Below are 20,379 nucleotides of genomic sequence, written 5' to 3' on the forward strand. Positions count from 1 at the left end.
CTTTGAGTTGCGAGCTAAAATTCGGGTTACGAGCCAGCTTCAGATACCCCACAGCTAGTTGGCGCAGCGAACATCACAGTGAACGCCACAACATCAGCCCAGCATCACGTGTCTCACTCGTTCACTTTCTGATTTGACATACGAGTAATTTGAGTTATGAGCTCCGTCACGGAACGAATTAAACTCGTAAGTCAAGGCCCCACTGTACCTTCTTTCTTCCTGAAGTACCCAGGGTGGGACTGTTGCTGTAACAGAAGGCACTTTGTGAAGATTAGAAACAGGCAAAGAAAAACGTCTTCCTTGCCCTGACCAGTTTGGCTCAGTGGCTAGAGCATTGGCCTGTGGTCTGAAGAGTCCTAGGTTTGATTCCGGTCAAGGGCATGTACCTTGGTTGTGGGCACATCCCCAGTAGGGGGTGTGCAGGAGGCAGCTGATCAATGTTTCTCTCTCATGGATGTTTCTAACTCTCTATCCCTCTCCCTTCCTTTCTGTAAAAAATCAATAAAATATATTTAAAAAAAGAAAAAAGTCTTCCTGAACGCTCTATCATGTTAGAAAATTAATGTTCTACAAAGTGAATGGTGTGCCATTAAAGGTGACATCCTTGTGCAGTACAGAACCTGTCCAACTGTACATGGCAGCCTGGATTTCAATTTCCTGCACTGAATGCTGAGGCAAAATAAAAATCTGCCAAGGCAGTAAAGGTGATGCCATCTCAGACAGTATTATTACATACTCTGCTTTCCCAAAGGTGCAGACGAGGTCCAAAAATTCAGGCTACTCTGATATACAGAAAAGGGAACCATAGAGGACAAGAAAATAAAAACAACAAATTGTTGTAGAAAATCAAACATAAAAAACACTTTAATTCCAGCCTAACAGCGCCAGGTGCAATGTCTGGGGACAGACTCTGGGTACAATGCTGTGTGACCACTCACTCACACACGTGGCTCCAAGAAGGCCCCCGAGGGGGACTTACCTTCAGGGGGCCGAGCCAAGGGGAAGAGGGAAGGCCCCCAAACGGGGACAAGGGCAAGCATAGGGAAAAGACGCTACTTCTTGGCAAAGGAGATCTTCATGGCGTTGTTCTGGGTGATCTTAAAGCCCTGTAGGGCATCACGAGCAGCCCCTGCCTGAACCTCATTGTCAAACTCCACAAAGGCGATGTCGTGCCGCCCTGGGACCAGCCGAACCTCCTTGAAGCCAGGGAACCTGAGAGAAGAGAATAGATCTCAGGGATCTAGAGTCAGCACTTCCCCTTAACATTTTGCCATCTGGTGGGCAGAGGCCAGGATGTTGCTAAACATCCTACAATACAGAGGATGGCCACAATAACAAAGAATTACCCATCCCTAAATGTATATAATGCGAAGTTGAAAAACCCTAATATAAATAAGTGCACACATTATGAACATATCATTTAATGAGAAATTTTAACATAAACTCCTACACAACCATATCCTAGATCAAGCCACCAAACACGGGCCTCCCCATTACTTCTTCCTCTCATAACCAACCTATCTTCGCTCCAGAAATAACCACTCCCCTGACCTTTAGGATCTGCTGTTTCTTTCATTTCCCTCTTCTCATTCCCTACTTCCTTCCCCATTAGGCAACCATCCTCATGTTGACTGGGTATCCTTTTACCCATCAGTATTCTTATAAAATATGTTTTGTTCTGTGGACATGGTAAACATGTGGCATTGCTTGTTTTATCCAGTTTCTCAAAATCTCCCCTCAGCACTATTTTAAAGAACCATGCCTGCAGCACTCTGTTCCTTCTAATGCTACACAGACACCATGGTGAGCATCACCTTTGACTTCTCCTTTTGCGCAGGCTAATTCCCCACCATGACCCCTGTGAGGAATGTACCATCTATACTCCTTGGGACTCATGTTAAGAATTTCTTGCCCTAGCTGGTTTGGCTCTGTGGATAGAGCGTCGGCCTGAGGGCTGAAGGGTCCTGGGTTTGATTCCAGTTAAGGGCACATGTCTGGGTTTTGGGCTCAATCCCCAGTAGGGGGTGTGCAGGAGGCAACCGATCAATGATTCTCTCTCATCATTGATGTTTCTTTTTCTCTCTCCCTTTCTCTCTGAAATCAATAAAAATAATCAACTAATCAATGTGTCTCTCCCATTAGTGTTTCTCTCTCTCCCCCATCTCCTCTACCCTTTACGCTTTCTTAAAAAAAAAAAAAAAAAAAATTAATGGAAAAAATATCCTTAGGTAAGGATTAAACAAAATTTCTTGAAGGCCTTTCTGGCAGTGACAACCTCCCCATAACATGGCTTTTGTTAAATATCTCCTCCATCCCTCTCCAGAAGAGATGCGTAAACACCAGAAGTGCCTGGTGCAGAGCCCAGTTCTTATTTTATGGATGTGAATGCCAAGATGCTGTACAAGCACCACTGTCTTTAGCCAGACAGTAGTTTTGTGTGCTGGCTGTTCCACTGTGCTGTCAACATATAGGAGGAAAAGCAAGGCTGACAGAGGAGGCTTCTCCAAAAGAGCGCAGCACTAGAAGCACCTAAATCAGCCCTGGCCAGTGTGGTTCAATTGCTTAGGCATCTCCCCGTGCACTGAAAGGTTGCTGGTTCAATTCCAGGTCAGGGCACACGCCCAGGTTTCAGACTGGATCCCCACTGGGGGTTGTGCAGGAGGCAGCTGATTGTTATTCCACTCTCACATCAATATTTCTCTCTCCCTTTCCCTTCCCCCCTCTCTAAAATTCAATAAAAAACATTTGTTTAAATAATAGAAATAAATAGGAGGAACAAATGTAATATTCTGAACAATAAAGATTTAATTAAAAAAAAATAGAAATAAATAAATAAAAGCATCTAAATCAAGATGAGAGGGGAACCACTCCAATAAACACATTTTGGATGAAGACACACCCCTTAACTTCACTAACCAGTGAACGATTACCCTGCACAATGGTCAGAGTCTACATGCCATCAGAAGGCACGAGGTTCAAACCTCCCCACCTCCTACACTTGCTGGCATACTGATTTTTGCAAGTCTGGCCAGTGTTCAATGAGGTCTTTTTCACATGTACCTTGAATCCTACAGACTAGAAAGCTGAGGCACAGAGCCTCTCCACCCCCACGAAGATGGAGGACAGCACACACACTCTGGCCACAGCTAACCCTAAGCCTCACCATCACCACACCCCATGGGCTGTGGGCCTGACCTCAGCCTCCTCTTTTTCCATGTCCAGTCCTACAAAGCCTAAGCAGACACAGGACTCCGCTAGCAAAATTCTGAGGCCTGTCCCCATGGTGCCACTTTCTGGCCATCACCCTCTGGCCCCTGCCCAACCACAGGCCCCACTTACTGGTTGAAAAGCATGGACAGCATGAGCTCATTGGTCTCCTCTGGCAGGTTGGTGAGGAACAAGATGTGATTTGGTGGGTTTTCTGAAAGCTGCAGGAAAGAGACGGGAGCCCGTGAGTCTAATGGGGGGTCTGCTGACTTCTGCTCTCCACCCCTACCCTGCTTGAATCCTTTCTCTGCTTTGCACCCTCTAGACTAGTGGTTCTCAACCTTCCTAATGCCGCGACCCTTTAATACAGTTCCCCATGTTGTGGTGACCCCCAACCATAAAATTATTTTCATTGCTACTTCACAACTGTAATTTTGCTACTGTTATGAATCGTCACGTAAATATCTGATACGCAGGATGTATTTTCACTGTTACAAATTGAACATAATTAAAGCATAGTGATTAGTCACAAAAACAATATGTAATTATATATGTTTTCCAATGGTCTTAGGCGACCCCTGTGAAAGAATCGTTCGACCCCCAAAGGGGTCGCGACCCACAGGTTGAGAACCACTGCTCTAGACTGTGAGCCACAAGAAAGCACTGCTATATCCAGAGCAGGTGCTTGTCATCAGATCACTGAGCGTGAATCACTGAGCATGAATCCAGGTGCTGGTCACTGCCCCAGCCTCACCCGGACCTTCCAAAGCTCCTCCAACAAATATGCCAATCCCTTGCTGCTCCAGAACCTAGCACCTCCTCAGGGAGGCTTACCCAGACCACCCACACATAACAGTGCCCCTTCGATTCCCACGTTCTATTTATATGAGACCCCAGGAGAACTAGACACTTACAGGCTGAGCTGGTGGCATCTGCCCTGGCATAAGCTGCTGTGGGGGCATGGCCCCTGGTGGTATCTGGCCAGGTGCGAGGCCTGGAGGTGGAATCATGCCAGGGGGTGGCATGTACGGAGGCTGGCCTGGCATGTGGTGCATGATGCGGGGTGCCTGAGTCATCGGCGGCATGCCCTGTGGAGAGGGAGGGCTGGACTGAGTGGGTGGCTGACGGGGAAGAAACTTGCTTTCAGTGTCATTAGGAAGAGCAGTGGAGGAAAGGTTGTTAGAGGAAATCCAGGTGTAAGACGCAGGGAGAAAAGCCCAGACTTAGGAAGAGGTAAAAAAGGCAAAGGATACCAAGAGAAACAAACGGAGCAAAGCAGACCCAGCGTCAATGGGGATGTCAAATAAGAAAGTTAAAAGAAATTTTTTTAACATTAAAAAAAAAAGTCAGTGCAACCTAACTTTGTCTATAGATATACGCATGGAAAAAATAAGCAGGAAAAAATTCAAAGTATTAACAATAGTTACCTAAAAGAAGTGGAAATAAACACTATAATGAGAACACTATACTTTCACGTCCAAGAATAAACTTTAAAGAAAAAAACAAAGAAATAGATCCAGAGTCCTACAGAGAAAAAAGAAACAATGGAAGGCAGAGATGGTCAAGGCAGATACAGAAAGCGAGAAGGGTGGCAGCGAGGGGAAGAAAGCAGACAGCAGATGACACAACACATGCACTGAGGGGGCAGGGCTGCGGGAGCAGGAATCACACCTTGACATTGAAAGATGGACAGAAAGCTGGACACAGAAGAGGGGACAGGTAAGTGGGGAAGCTGGACAGTAACCCAAACACCATTCCTGATTCCATCAGTGCACACAGGACAAATACAGCGCGAAGCACCAGGAAAGCTCACGTGGAGACTTGGAGACCTACTACAGTGGATGCAATTCATCCATCTTTTTCTTTCATACTATGTGCTTCTGTATCCTGTTTAGAAAACAGGATGCTTCTAATTTTCATGCCTCACCAAGGTCATGAAGGCGTTTTCCTGTTTTCTTCCAAAACCTTTGTTTTAGCTGTCACGTTCGGGTATATGATTCGTCTCAAATTAACTTATATCTAGTTGCGGTAGAGTAATTTTTTCCCTTACAGATATCCAATTGGCCCAGCATCATTTACTAGGGGAAAAAAATCCCTTCCCCACTGGACTGCAGCATTAGCTTCATATGTTGAGTAACCACATGTGTGGATCTGTGTCTGCCCTCTGCTCTGCCCCCCTGGTCCGTCTTCCAATACCACACCATCTTGACCACTGCAGCAGGCTCCCCAGCTTTATTCTTCTCGCCTACTTTGCTTTGCCTTCCCACAGACCTTGAGAAACAGGCTGTCAGTGTCCCCAAAAATTCCTATTGGGGTCCTGATTGGAATTGTTGACTTTTAGATTAATCTGGGAAGAAGTGACATCTTCAAAGCAGGGAGCTTCTCCAGCTATCTACTGAAACCATCTCCAATTTTTCTCAGCAGTGTTCTGTAGTGTAGTGTGTGCGCACACCTTTTGTTGGATTGACCCCTAAGAGCTATTTTTTGGTTTGAAGTCTACTTGTGTGTGGCTAGCATATAGAAATAAAACTTATTTTTTCCACATTGACTTTACACCTGGCAACCTTGCTACATTAAACCCACTTATTAAATAATCCCAACTGTTGCTTAGTAACTTCCTCTAGATTTACTACAGAGAACATCAAGGTCAAGGAGAGAGAAACCAAGAGCCTGGGACACAAAGCAAGAAAGATGCTAGGGAAGAATCTGGCAAGCAGCGACAGTATTTCTGAAGTGGAAACACCATCATCTAGAGACAGGCACGCAACCTACATAAGGAAATGGAAGGGGGTGGTGTCTGAACCCCCACGTGGAGACCCCTCCCCTACTCCTCCCCAAGTCAGGCTTCATAGCAGAGAAAGGCATGGTGATGAAGGGGTCCTAGCTTACCGGGACAGGCCCTGGGACGGCCCCCACTACAGGGGCGGCTGCCCCGCCCTGCACAGCCTTCTTTGCAGCTGGCGTCTCCTGGCTCTTGGGCTTCCTCTTCTCCCGCTTACGGTCACGCTCCACGAATGTGCCCTTCATCTTGGCAATGATATCCGAGTCGGTCTTGGCATACTGGATACGCTGCCAACAGAGAGCCAAAGGGTTAAGAGAGTGGACTTTGGAGTCAATTGTATGGGTGCAAAAGTAGACCGTACCAGGACCTGAGTAAATAACATTAAAGAAATTACTGGGCCCAGCCGGCATGGCTCAGTGGTTGAGCTTTGACCTATGAACTAGGACAGTGATGGCGAACCTATGACATGCGAACTCATTTTTTTGGTTGATTTTTCTATGTTAAATGGCATTTAAATATCCTATCTAATAAAAGAGAAACATGGTAATTGGCGTACGACCGCTACCCTTCCCATTGGCTAATCAGCGAGATATGCAAATTAACTGTGAGCCAAGATGGCGGCCGGCAGCCAGGCAGCTTGAAACTGACATGAGGCTTGCTTGCTTCAGTGACGGAGGAAACCAACGTTCCCCGCCTGCCTTGCAGGCCTCTGAGCCTGCAGTTGGAAACATTTTAACAAATATAGAAGCTAAAAAAAACCCCAGAAACCAGCTTTCAGAGTTGGAGTCAGAGCTGGAGTTATACATTGTTGCGATTATAGAACCGAAACAAAGCAGATACCTACTTTCAGCAGCAGAGGCCTAAGAGCTGGAGCCTCAGAGCTAAAGCTGGCCCAGAATTAAAAAAAAAAAAAAGGAGCGGTTGGGAGCTTCCGTCACCCGCCAGCCTGAAAACAGCCCTCAGCCCCTCACCCAGACTGGCCAGGCACCCCAGTGCAGACCCCGACCCTGAAGGGTGTGTGACCAGCTACAAACAGCCATCATCCCCTCACCCAGACTGGCCAAGTACCCCAGTGGGGACCCCCACCCTGAATGGTGTGTGACCAGCTGCAAACAGCCATCATCCCCTCACCCAGGCTGGCCAGGCACCCCAGTGGGGACCCCCACCCTGATCCAGGACACCCTTCAGCCAGCCCCACCCATGCACCAGGCCTCTATCCTATATAGTAAAAGGGTAATATGCCTCCCAGCACCGGGATCAGCGTGACGGGGCAGCGCCCAAACCCCCTGATCGCCCTGCGGCTCTGTGTGTGACAGGGGGTGGGGCCACAACCTCCCTATCCACCCTGCTCTGTTCGTGACAGGGGAAGGCGCCCCAACCTTCTGATCAGCCCTGCTCTGTGCCTGATACGGGGGAGCTCCCCAACCTCTGATCGCCTTGCGGCTCTGTGTGTGACAGGGTGCGGCGCCCCAACCCCCTGATCGGCCCTGCTCTGTGTGTGACAGCGTGCAGCACCCCAACCACCCCCCCCCCCCACGGGCCCTGCTCTGTGTGTGATGGGGTAGAGCCATAACCTCCCCATCGGCTCTGCCCTGAGTGTGAGGGTGGCGGTGCCCCAACCCCCTGATCGGCCCTGCTCTGTGGGTGATAGAGGGCGGCGTCACAACCCCCCCCCCCCCCCCCCGCCCCACGGGCCCTGCTCTATGTGTGATGGGGTAGAGCCATAACCTCCCCATCGGCCCTACCCTGAGTGTGAGGGTGGCGGTGCCCCAACCCCCTGATCGGCCCTGCTCTGTGGGTGATAGAGGGCGGCGCCACAACGCCCCCCCCTCCCACGGGCCCTGCTCTATGTGTGATGGGGTAGAGCCATAACCTCCCCATCGGCCCTACCCTGAGTGTGACAGTGGCGGCGTCCCAACCCCCTGATCGGCCTTGCTCTGTGGGTGATAGAGGGCGGCGCCCCAACCCCCTGATCCGCCCTGCTCTGTGTGTGACAGGGGGTGGTGCCCCAACTCCCCACACATAGAGCAGGGCCCGTGGGGCGGGGGGGGGGGGGGGGGTTGTGACGCCGCCCTCTATCACCCACAGAGCAGGGCCGATCAGGGGGTTGGGGCACCGCCACCCTCACACTCAGGGCAGGGCCGATGGGGAGGTTATGGCTCTACCCCATCACACACAGAGCAGGGCCCGTGGGGGGGGGGGGGGGTTGGGGTGCTGCACCCTGTCACACACAGAGCAGGGCCGATCAGGGGGTTGGGGCGCCGCACCCTGTCACACACAGAGCCGCAAGGCGATCAGAGGTTGGGGAGCTCCCCCGTATCAGGCACAGAGCAGGGCTGATCAGAAGGTTGGGGCGCCTTCCCCTGTCACGAACAGAGCAGGGTGGATAGGGAGGTTGTGGCCCCACCCCCTGTCGGCCCTACTCTCTGAGTGACAGGGCGGAGCTCCTCAACCCCCTGATGGGCCCTGCTCTGTGCGTGACAGGGGGAAGCTCCCCAACCCCGATGGGCCCTGCTCTGTGCATGACAGGGGGCAGCGCCCCAACCCCCTGATCGACCCTGCTCCGTGTGTGACAGGGTAAGGAGCCCCAACCCCCCTGATGGGCCCTGCTCTGTGTGTGACAGGGGGCAGCACCTCAACCCCCAGATTGGCCCTGCTTTGTGCGTGACAGGGGGGAGCTCCCCAACCCCCTGATCGGCCCTGCTCTGTGCGTGACAGGGGGCAGCGTCCCAACCCCCTGATTGGCCCTGCTCTGTGCGTGACAGGGGTTGGCGCCACAACCTCCCCATCGGCTCTGCCTTGAGTGTGACAGGGGGCGGTGCCCCAACCCCCCAATCAGCCCTACCCTGAGCATGACTGAGGGTGGCATCGCAACCTCCCAATCCGCCCTGCTCTCTGCATGACAGGGGGTGGCGCCCCAACTCCCCAATCGGCCCTGCTCTGAGCCCAACCAGGGGCTGTACCTAAGGATTGGGCCTGCCCTCTGCCACCCAGGAGTAGGCCTAAGCCAGCAGGCCGTTATCTCCCAAGGGGTCTCAGACTGAGAGAGGGCACAGGCCAGGCTGAGGGGGACCCCCCCCCCCCCAGTGCACAAATTTTTGTGCACCAGGCCTCTAGTATAAAATAAATATCAAAAATATAAGTCTTTGTTTTACTATGGTGGCAAATATCAAAAAATTTCTATATGTGACACGGCACCAGAGTTAAGCTAGGGTTTTTCAAAATGCTGACACACCGAGCTCAAAAGGTTCACCATCACTGAACTAGGAGGTCATGGTTCAATTCCCGGTCAGGGCATATGCTTGGGCTTCGGGCTCGATACCCAGGCTTCTCTGCTGCCCCAGCCGACACTCTCCCACATGACCCTCCTCCCCCACTGAGGTCACCTGCCTGGGACCTGCAGGCACTGACACATGCTGTCCCCTCCCCAAGGAAAATGGCTCAGGGAGGCACATTCTAACCAAGTCAAACTGAAAAATCTATTAAGGAACAAGGAAAATGGCCCAATGAACCAACGACCAAAGATGTCTGCCAGCAATCTGGCAGACAGTGCAGCTCATGCCACTCCTTACCTCCCAGACTGCAGCCTCCTTGGTCATTCACTTGATCTTGTGAACATCTGCAATCCAGCCACCTTTCTCTCATCCCAGCCTGCCTGGGAGTCTGACCCAGCCTCTCCTTCACACCGGACCCTGAATTCTCTCCTCCAAGCCACTCTATCCAAGAGCCACAGCCACCTCCCGGCCTAAACCTTTCCATGGCTCTGCAGCACCCCAGGAGTCACTTCCAATTTCAGGACAAACTTTGGTCATGCTCTGCAGGCTATGTCCTCCCCACACCTCCTGCCTTCACTCCAGCCAAATGAACTTGACTCACTTCCTCAAATACATATGCTCTTGGTTATCTCTGGGCCTTAGTCCTCATGGTCCCTCTGCCTAACATTCTTTTTCCCTCTACCCCCCCAGCTAACACTTCTTCAAGTCTCACCTCATCAAGAAGGCCTTCCCTGAACCCCCAGCCTGGTTGAGGTGCCTCTCCTAAGCTTGTCTAGCTCTGCACACAACCCCCATTACAGCCGACTCCTGAGTTGTCACCATCTGTTGACAAACTTGTCTCTCTCACAGCACTGTGAGTCCGAGAGGGCAGGGTTCCCTTAGGTATTGTGTGACCCAAACCCTAGTCCAGTGAACAGTAAACGTGAGAACAGCAAGAGAAACTCCTGTCCTTAAAGGACTGGAATACAGGTGCCAGGAGATCCAGGCCCATCCAGTCTCCTCTAGCACCTCACACACAAGTGCGCACATACCCTCCATACCCACAGTGCTCACCATGGGCTTGTCGTAGAAGGGGAAGCCCTGCATGGAGCGCAGGGCGTTGGTGGCGCTGCTGACCTCCTTAAAGATGACAAAGGCTTGGCCCCTCATCTTCAGGCTCCGTGACACCAGGATATCCAGGATCTGGCCAAACTGGGAGAAGATAGCATACAGGGACTTCTTCAGCTCTACAGTGGGGGGAAGAAAGATCCATGGGTGACTAGAGGCCTTGGTACCATGCCTGGGTCGTAAGCTCCTGTTTTCAGTGGAAAGTGCAGCCCAGAAGGGAAACATCAGCCAACAAAGAATGCCCAGAATACCATGAGTCAGCAATCCCGCAAAAGTCAGCAGTAGGGGGCGTGCAGGAGGCAGTCGATCAATGACTCTCTCTCATCATTGATGTTTTTCTCTCTCTCTCCCTTTCCCTTCTTCTCTGAAATCAATATAATTTTTTTTAAAAAAAGCACTGTATGGAGGCTTAACTAATTTAATCCCCGAAACATCAATGCAAAGAAGCTATTGTGATTTTGCCCAGTTCTTAAATATAGAAAATATTTAAGAGGTTCAATAAAGGTGATAACTTGAAGAAAATGAAAAGGTATGTCTGATGTCAAGAATTGGGTTTGGCCCTGGCCAGTTTGACTCAGTGGATAGAGCGTCAACCTGCGGACTGAAGGGTCCCAGGTTCGATTTTGGTCAAGGGTACATGCCTGGGTTGCAGGCTCGATCCCCAACAGGGGGTGTGCAGGAGGCAACTGATCAATGACTCTCTCTTTCCTCTCCCTTCCTCTCTGAAATCAATAAAAATATACTTAAGCCCTAGCTGGTTTGGCTCAGTGGGCAGAGCTTCGGCCTGCTGACTGAAGCGTCCCAGGTTCGATTCCAGTGAAGGAAGGGCACATGTCTGGGTTGCGAGCTGGATCCCCGGTAGGGTGTGTGTAGGAGGGACCGATCAATTGTCCTCTCTCATCATTGATGTTTCTCTCTTCCTCTCTGAAATCAATAAAAACATATTTTTAAAAAATAATAATAATCGGGTGTGCCCTGGTTGGTATGGCTCAGTTGGTTGGAGCATCATCCATTACACCAAAAGGTAAGAGGTTCGATTCAGATCAGGGCACATATGGAAGGCAACTAATTGATGTTTCACTCTTACATCGGTGTTTCTCTCTCTCAAATCAATGAACATGTCCTCGAAGATTACAAAAGAAAAGAATCAAGTTCTTAAGCAGAATTCCACAGTGGTGACATCAACTATTTTTCTTTACTGTGTGACCCTGGGCAAGTCACATCACCCCTGAGTCTCAGTTTCCTAATCTGAGAAATGGGAACAATAACTACTTCCTGTAGAGTTGTGAAAATTAAATATAATTAGGACGTGTATCAGCACCTGGTATAGAGTGTTATACATCATTATTCATTTCATTTTGAAATGAAACATTGTCATTGTGGGCTGTTCATTGAAAACAGGACACTGACTAAACCAGCCCCAGTTCTTGCTCTCATGTAGCTCACAGGGCAGTGGAGAGACAGCGCCCTAACAGCCCAGAACCATCAGGGCTTGGGATGTGGGAGGAGGCAAGGCCTATGGAAATCTGGCATCTGAGGGGAAAGAAGATGGGGAAGGCCTCCTGGGGGAGGGGTCCTTTAAGGATGAGCAACAGTGACCAGGTTAATGGACAGAAGGGAAGATGAGCTAGGGGAGTGTTAAAGCAAGAGGAAGCAGCATGTGCAAAGACGGAGGAGTTAACTCGTATTTCGCCTGAAAGAGATGGCTGCAGAAGTAGATGCTGGGGATGAAAGAGGGGCCGGCCCGTGCGAGACAGCCTGAAGTCTGGTCTCCTTCGAGAACTCACCATCCTTCTTGATCTTCTCATTGAGGTTGTTTATATAAATAGTATGGTTGGGTCGGGTCTCGGGAACTGCCATGGAGGGAGGTGCCGCGGTAGGGCTGAAAGAAGGAAAAAGGTAACCTCAACCCCGGGTCTCTCAAAATCCTTTGACCGAGGTGGGCTTAACAGGCTCCCGGGATTTTCCTTCCAGGAAGATGTCAGGTGAGCCGGGGAGGAGGGAAGCCAAGAGCACAGTTTGGAAAACAAAGCGAATGCAGGGCACCACGAGGGGAAATGTCGAGGTTTACTCCGAGTCCCAGGATGCTCCGCGCGACTTAATAGACTGAGCGTACTAAGCGGTGATTCCCATTGGCCCACGCGCTCACAGGGCGGCCCAAGAAAAAGAACCCGGATGTAAGCGCCGGTTAAAGGAGGGGCGATTTTGTGGTGCCTTGGCCACGCGCAGCAGGAAAATAGTTTCTCCACACGAGGTAAGGGAAGAAACGGACACCAAGCGCTCCGCCCGCCCGCAGAGGCCGCCTGCGCCCGCCTTTACTTACCAATGGCGCTACAGGTCCGCTAGTGGCTGCTTCTGCGCTTCTGAATGCCCAGCGCGAAGCTTTCTTTCCTGGCTCCGCCTTTATCGTGCTGCAAGCCAATCCCCGCGCGGAAATTTGGTAGCTTGACCAATCAGAGTAAGTCTCGCCCGACTTTGCCAATAAAATCTCGGGACAGATCTCGACAATCTCGACCCAAAATTTGCCAATCAAAAGGGCACTTGAGGTTCCCGCCTCAGGAGAAAAACTCCGCCATTCCCCGCAAGCCTTCAGGCCAATCAGTGAAGAGTGCGTTTCTGGCCAATAGGGTCGCGGCTCGCGCGGCGGTCTCTTCGGAGGCGTCCTCTGGAAGCCCCACCTCTCCCCTGCGGGCCTGCGCTCTGTCACGTGGTCGCTAAAGGGGCGGGGACCCACGCAAGACCTACACGTCCGACGGGAAAGGCTGTGGGCGGCGGCCGCCATTTTGGGGAAGGGAAGTTCGCTGTACTTTGACTCCATTCCCGATCCCACCGGGATCGCGGCTCCCGACGGCCTCCGAGCTCTGAGCCTTCCCTATCCCACCACAGGCTTTTCCTGTTGTGTTCTGACTCCAAGACCTTCTCCACAACTAGGCCATTTTTCCTGCCTGGTGTCCTTCTGACCTCTTGACCTCTGACTCAAAGGTCAGCTCCAAGGTTCCAAACTCGGGCCTGGGATGAGGGGGGACTGAGCCTAAATTCTTACCTGGCCTTTAGCCTTGGGCCTCTAAATCCCACCCTTTAGGTGCCTCGCCCCAGGTCTTCACATCCCAAAACGGACCCACGTTTCCAAACCTAGCAACGAGTAATAAATTAACTACTACATCTCCCTCTTTCAGCCCCGCAACCCAACTGCATTCCACAGATCTGGTTCCGAATCAAAGGACGCGCCCTGTTACCCCAGAGCTCCGGATTGGAGTCAGTCCCAATCCTCGCTCCCATGGTCCCAGATTTAGCGCCGGTTCTCTCCACCGCATTGCGCAGCCTCCCGCTGCCGGGCCTCCGTCCGAAAGCCGTCAACCTCCCCGTCCCCGAGCCCGGCCCGTTTTGAAGGGTCATTCTCTCCCCCATCCTCCCAGCCCATGCCACGGCCTCCGAAATGACTTCGTGCTCTTCCCCGCGGGAGTCCCCAGCCCCTCCTTCATCCCCGGCCCCCGTCACCCCACCTCCGCCCCTGCCCCCACGTCCCCCCGACTTCGCCTTCCCACCCTCTGCCTCGAGTCTCCAGGCGCCCGCGCCCCCGCCGCCGCCGCCGCCGCCGCCCCCCGCCCCGGGAGCCGCGCCCCCGCACGTCTTCGGCCTGGAGAAGAGCCGGCTTCTGACGGAGGCCTGGGAGCGCGCCGGCCCGGCCCCCGCGGGCAGAGAGGACGTGAGGCGGCTCCTGAAGCTGCGCAAGGACCGGTAGGCCCGCCCCACGCGCCGCTCTCACCCAACACCTGCCCCCCGATGGCTCCCTCTCTCCCGGGGGTTCCCCTGTCCTCGGGTCAAACAGCCCGCCTGGTGGGTGCCCTCAGCCGCGAAGGAGGAGCTGCCCTCACGGCACAGTCCGTGCGGACCCTCCCTCCACGAGGTGGACGCCGGGCGGCCGGGGACTGACGAGGGCGCCGGGGGAGTGCCCGCCAGGCCGGGCGTCGGGGCTGCGGGAGGGCCCCGGGCGGCGCCGTCGGGGTGCGGGGCGGGCAGCTTGCGCGGGGCCCCGTCGGACATGAGGGTGTGGGGCTTCACCGGCGGCGGGGCCGGCACGGAGGGCCGTGCGGGCGGAGGACGGACTGTCCGGTGGTCCTGGGAGCCGGAGGGCTTCGCGCCGGGGGAGGTGGAGAGACGGAGCTCGGCGGGAGGCGGCGGGACGCCGGGACTGAGCGGGGGGAGGGCCGGGCGGCGGGGCCTCACCGGGCGGCTGAGGGAAGAGGGAGAAGTGACGGGTCCAGATTCATTAAGAGCCCAGCGTTCTGGGCAAGTTGACCATCTGCCCTAAATGCCCCACCATAGTGAGACAGGTTCGATGCAGATGAAAACACCCGTCATTACGTGCCTAGCAAATGCCCAGCATTGTGTTTTTAAATACGTATTTAATCCTCCCAGCAAGTCCAGGAGGCAGGAACTATTATCCCATTTTCCAGATGGAGCAACTGATGCTCATAGCAGTGAAGGCAGCCGCAGTGCCCAGCGGGGAAGAGCCCAGTAGGCATGCTGGCCCGGGGCGCCAGACTTTAACCGCGGAGCTGCGTGTCCCTGCCATCAGGGCACTCCCACCACCCAGCCTTGCCCTTTCACTGGCCTTAAAATAGCAATCAAGCACCTGCATCTCCCGCCCTCCTGTGGAGGGTGAAGAATTGATGGGCATCACCACCACTCTGACCTCCCAGAGGGTGGGGCTGGTACACCTGCAAGGGCTCGTTATCCAGGTGATCTCCGGGCCTGGAGCATGCTACCTGTTTTAGCCCAGGCTGATTTAAGGAATTCTTACCTTATTTAACAGCCTGAGAAACAGGTTTGAGGAGGGAAAAGTCACCAAGTTTGGGTATAGAGACACGCCTCGAGAAATTTTCTCCAATAAATCACTGGCTCCTAGTTGCAAAACGTGTGCACACCTGCTCTTTGCCCTTCAGTAACTAAGAGAAGGAACAGGAGCAGTAGTTGGGAGGGTCATTCCCACTGAGCCGATGAAGAAACAGACTGGGCAGGGAAAGTGCCCTGTCAGGGGCGAAGGAGGTCAGGGACCCAGCCAGGGGTAGCCAGGAGCCGTGCTCGGCCTCGGGACTGCTGGGCCTCTGTTCCTCCCCTTCACTTCCTGCAGCCAGACCTCAGGGGACTAGGAGCTGGCTCCCGGGTGACCTGCGCTTGCTCTGATTCAGTTTCAGAAGTGACTTGCAGTGGATCCTCTTCTGTGCAGACCTGCCCTCCCTCATCCAAGAAGGCCCTCAGTATGTACCTTCATCTGGAACCTCAACCCCTTGCCAGCCGTGTGTCCCAAGCCTCTGCCTTTGCTGCGCTTAACGAGGATTGACCCGGGAGGGTGGGAAGAGTGGGTTCATTTCATCCCGACAGCCCAGGGAGAATGAGGGGAGGGGAAGGAGAGGGGGAACTTTCCAGGGCAGGGTCCTGGGCACATGCACAGTAAACAGAGTTGGAACCAGTGAACAAGTGAGTGAATAAATGCACCTGGTCCATTATTTCTAACTCTACTTTGGCAACTACTCATCCTGGAAACCCAGGTGACATCTCCCCCCACCCTCCCTTCCCCTCATCTTCAGTACTTGCTCAGCCTCTCTGCCATGAAAGAGTATCAGGTCTTCCTACCTGGCCGTGGAGAGGGGAGGGAAACTCCCCCAGGCAGCCATCCTGTTCCCCACACTCCAGCTTCCAGGGCAGAGGGGGGCCAGTAAAGACCTGACTTAGGGATTGAGGGGCTGGGTCTGTCTCTTCTAGGTGTGGGCTGGTGGCCCTGTGGATGGCAGGCACTGTCTTGGTACCCCCCAGCGGCATTCCCTTGGAGAGACTCGTGCAGATGGCCGTGGAGAGAGGCTACACGGCCCAGGGAGAGATGTTCTCTGGTGAGTTGGGTGCAGAAGGGTCACAAGTCTGGCCTTCTTCACCAGGAACGGACTGGAGAGGCTGGGTGAGACACTGCCAGGTGTGTGGGAGGCCCTTCTTCCATTCTTCAGGCCCTTCCCCCCACCGTGTTACAAGGTAGACTCTGGAGCAAGGCTGTCTGGGTTCCCAGCCCAACTCTGCCTCTTCCTACTGTGTGGCCCTGGACCCTTACCCTCTCTATGCTTTTCATGGTCACAGTAAGGATTAGAGGCATCGATCCCCAGGGAACCCTTGACATGGTGAGAAGCACACAGTGATCCCTTGTTCTGTGTGTGCTCTGTCCCTGCAGTGGCCAACATGGGCAGGCTGGCTGAGGAGGCACTGGGCTGCCAAGTTGAGCTGCTCCGTGGGGGCCTGGGTGGTCCCAACAGAGGCCGTGTGCTGCAGCACCTTGTCTCTGGACATCCCTTGCTCATCCCGTATCCCAGGACAGGAAGGGAACAGGTCGGGGTGGAGAAGTGTGGGCCCTGGGGCCACATCACAGCTTTGGCCTTAACCCCAGCATCAGCTACGATGAAGACTTCAACCATGAACCATGTCGGAGGAAGGGCTACAAGGCCCACTGGGCAGTGAGCACAGGTGGGTCCCCTCTCCTGTGTCCCTGTACTCTCACCCTGGATCTCCCCAGCTCCCCCATGACCCCCCCTCACATTCTCACCCTGGCACTGGCACCTCCCAGTGCTCTTCAAGACAGGACCTGGCAGGCAGCAGGTACCTCGGTGTCTGCCAACTGGGGTTCCTAAAAACAAGCTCAGTGCGCAGACTTTTGGATCAAACATTCTGGACCCCAGTCCCAGTCCTGCCACTTCCAGCTCTGGCTCTGGGCTTCCATGTGCCAATCTAGAAATTGAAGTAACAGTGGTACCCACCTCATAGGGCTGCCTCGTTGGCAGAGCATGGGAAACCCTTAGAACGGTGGTGCCTGGCACGTTGCACATCTCAGTAGGCATTAGCTGTGACTAGCATTGTCCTCATTCCACCGGCCTGGAAAAAAGGATGGATTTGTGTCCATCAGGTGGCCTGGATCAAGTCTCTGCTCAGCCCCCTCCTGGCTCTGGCCTGAGAGCTCCACTCCCAGCGTCTCCCACCTGGACAGCGGGAGACGACTGGGTGACAATGTTTGCTCTGTTTAATGTCTCCTCTCCACCTCCGAGTGCTGACAGGCTGTAGGAGGCAGGACTTAAAATGCCTGAAGCTCTGGAGCCAGACACACTGGCTCCAAGTCCCAGCCCAGCTGTGTGCCCGATGGCCCCCCTGACTTCTCTGTAGTGTTGGGGACTAGGCAGCACCTTTCCTGGAAGGCTGTGGAGGAAAACACAGTGAGCCCCAGCTCATCAAGGTTCAGCACCCCCCTGACAGCCTCCCCCTCTCCTTGCAGGGGTCCTGTTGGGTGTTCAGGGTGTGCCAAGCCCCGGCTATGCTGAAGACCCTGAGCTGCCAGGCCTGTTTCACCCAGTGCCCAGCATGCCCCACCAACTACCATCCCTGCCAGAGGAAGGCTCCCTGGGAGCAGTCTACCTTCTTTCCAAGCAGGGCAAGAGTTGGCACTACCAGCTGTGGGACTATGACCAAGTCCAGGATAGCAACCTACAGCTGACGGACTTCTCACCCTCTAGGGCCGCTGATGGCCGGGTGTATGTGGTTCCTGCTGGTGGGGTACGAGCTGGCCTCTGTGGCCAGGCCCTGCTCCTCAGACCATAGGACTCCAGCCCCTAGCCTGCTGCTGCCCTAAACTGGGGGTGATAGGGCCCAGACCCCAGCTTTTCCCTTTGTGCAACCACCCCAGGGTTTGGGCAGGATCTCTTGAGGACCTTCAGCCAGAGGTCCTTTTTGCAGGTGTCCCCCCCACCATTCCATTCTTAAGCCTGGGCATCCTCCCAGCTCCTCCATCCCAAGCCCATCCCCTCAGTATTGAGCACCTACTGTGTGGGCTGGGGTTAGAGCCAGAAGCAGGACAGACAAGTTCCTTCTTCCAGGAGAGAGACTGACAGTAGCTCAGACCCTGTGTCCTGTCCACCCCACCTGAATGTTGCATCCATTCGTTTCACATGGGTGGTCACCCTCTTTTGAACCATCGACATCTCTCTGGACAGCTGCAAGAGCTTCACTGGGCTCCCTGCTGCCACCCAGAATCTTCACGTGGGGTCAGGGCTGAGGGAGCCCCCAAAAAGCAAACTAGTTCTCCAGAGAAACTTCTAGCAGCTTCTTGTTCCTCACATAATAGGAATTAAAATCCCAGCCCCAGCTCACCTCTCCTTATCCCAGGCTGTTCTTCCTCATACTTCCTGCCACCAGCCACACTGACCTCTCAGGTCCCTGGTGCAACCCCACTGCAGCCCTCTGCTGACCAGAACTCAACTTCCCAGTGTGGGAGAGGAAGATACTTTCCCCTCAAGGTTCCTTCATCTCTTCTAATGAGGTTACATGAGACAGGTTAACAAGAAAGTAACCAAATTTAATACATACACATGGCAACCCCACATACATGAGAGATACCAAGTGTGAACAAAAGGGGCCACATGCTAACCTGACAAACTCTAGGAAGGCCTGCATGGCAGTCTTGCAAACTCAAGAGACCTAAAGTAACCACAAGGATGGCCTGAAATTAAACTTTAACTAAGAGCAATTATGGTGGGTAGCTATGTCCTAGGCAGGTATCTTCACTGACAAGGTCAACTTTTACTTTAACAGCCTATCTGTCTTTTTGCATCTATGATAACATATCCTTGAAATGTCAGGGTAACTTGTAACTTCCCTTTTTTCCAGACCCCTCAGGCCACAACCAAATGCCCTGGGTGCCAGGACAGGAGACCATACATTTCTTCATTGTTATTGTTATTATCATGTTGACTGTTAACTATCCTGTACCCACCTAAGTAGGTGTCTATCATTTTACTTTTTATCCAATCCCAGAGGTTTCCCTGCTTTGCTTTCTCCTGCCTCTCTAGTCTATCACCAATGGATTTCATGTAACCCACCTACGTCCCCTCCTTTGACTGCAATGCATAAAAATAGATGAAAAACCGCTATTCCCTGGAGCATTATCCCAATCTGTTGAAATTCTGCTTCCCAGCAATTGTCTACAGGTTGGCTCAAATAAACTCACACAAATTCTTTACAGGCTTGAATGTTTTTACCTTAAGACAAGACAGGGAAAATGAGGTATATATGTCATTCTGAGCTAAGGATAATCATGGGGCTTCAGAGGGAGTAAGGTCATTGCAGGATGATAAGAGCAGATGTTCAGCAATTAGTTTACCCTGCCCTATAGATAGGTCAGAAAAGGTTATCTCAGTCTTTATGGGCAAGATCTTGAATTCAAATTCTTCTAGGTAGTAAAGGGTGGGTGGGGCAGAGGTTTCATTGAGCTTGTGGTGTCTTGGTTACCTCACAACAACCCACATACCACAGAGGCACATCTTGGGGTGACTTGGTCTGAACCCCTACACCATCTTGGCTCATTATCACTTCCTCAAGGAAGGTTCCCTCAATCAGGGCTAAACCCCTCCCCACCTCTGTTCTCCTTAAAAAAAAAAGAAGAAATTTTTCTAAGAGCAGTTAAATGTGCCAACCCCTTTACCTATGTTAACTCATTAAATCCTCCAGTCCTATAAGGAAGGCACTAGGTCCTCCCCATTTTACAGATGGAGAGACTAAGGCTCGGAGGAGTGCAGTCACTGGCTTAAGGTCACATAGCTTGGCAAATGACAGGGTCAGGATTCAAATCAGGCAGTTAGTACTTACGAAGATATAAATAGATAAGTAGATAGAGATTAGTTTCATGAATACCTGTTGCCTCCCCTCCGAAAGGGGAGGAACAGATCTGTGTTAATCACTGCTGTGTCATCAGTACAAAGGGACTTTAGAGAGACTATATAGTATAAGTATAGTGCTTTTTGTTTCTGTAGTGTAGTGTTTCTAACCAGAAGTGGGGAATCCTCCATCCCAGCCCTAATCCCTCCACCTGCACTTCCCCTTCGCAGCCCTCACAGCAGGGACTGGCACTCTGTCTGGTAAACTGTCCTGGGAGGGCTCGGCACTGTCTTGGTCACCACAGTTATCCTGCCTTATCCAGCA

The 20,379-nt window shown here is 52.8% G+C and overlaps 2 protein-coding genes across 8 annotated transcripts; one reads left to right on the plus strand and one right to left on the minus strand.

Moving 5' to 3' along the window:
* Positions 1–836: 836 nt before the first annotated feature.
* Positions 837–17,280, minus strand: SNRPA (small nuclear ribonucleoprotein polypeptide A). Of its 2 annotated transcripts, none has more exons than XM_036346875.1 (7): positions 17,172–17,280; positions 12,159–12,253; positions 10,318–10,490; positions 6,097–6,276; positions 4,122–4,295; positions 3,340–3,428; positions 837–1,212 (listed from the first exon to the last, which is right to left on the minus strand). In XM_036346875.1, the coding sequence occupies exons 1-7, from the start codon at positions 17,198–17,200 to the stop codon at positions 1,053–1,055; spliced, it is 900 nt and encodes a 299-aa protein (XP_036202768.1). In that variant the 5' UTR covers positions 17,201–17,280; the 3' UTR covers positions 837–1,052. The 2 variants fall into 2 exon arrangements, with proteins under 2 accessions (XP_036202768.1, XP_036202769.1); XM_036346876.1 differs by lacking the exon at positions 17,172–17,280 and adding an exon at positions 12,695–12,834 and having other exon boundaries at positions 1,053–1,212.
* Positions 13,089–19,118, plus strand: CUNH19orf54 (chromosome unknown C19orf54 homolog). 6 transcript variants are annotated; one of them, XM_036346869.1, is made up of 7 exons: positions 13,118–13,353; positions 13,548–14,109; positions 15,564–15,632; positions 16,138–16,262; positions 16,592–16,721; positions 16,811–16,881; positions 17,681–19,082. In XM_036346869.1, the coding sequence occupies exons 2-7, from the start codon at positions 13,808–13,810 to the stop codon at positions 18,001–18,003; spliced, it is 1,020 nt and encodes a 339-aa protein (XP_036202762.1). In that variant the 5' UTR covers positions 13,118–13,353; positions 13,548–13,807; the 3' UTR covers positions 18,004–19,082. The 6 variants fall into 6 exon arrangements, with proteins under 6 accessions (XP_036202766.1, XP_036202762.1, XP_036202767.1 ...); XM_036346871.1 differs by lacking the exons at positions 13,118–13,353; positions 13,548–14,109 and adding an exon at positions 14,154–14,208; XM_036346870.1 differs by lacking the exons at positions 13,118–13,353; positions 13,548–14,109 and adding an exon at positions 14,624–15,113.
* Positions 19,119–20,379: the final 1,261 nt, after the last annotated feature.

Source organism: Myotis myotis, unplaced genomic scaffold, assembly GCF_014108235.1.
Source record: "Myotis myotis isolate mMyoMyo1 unplaced genomic scaffold, mMyoMyo1.p scaffold_m19_p_19, whole genome shotgun sequence".
NCBI classification, from domain to species: Eukaryota; Metazoa; Chordata; class Mammalia; order Chiroptera; family Vespertilionidae; genus Myotis; species Myotis myotis.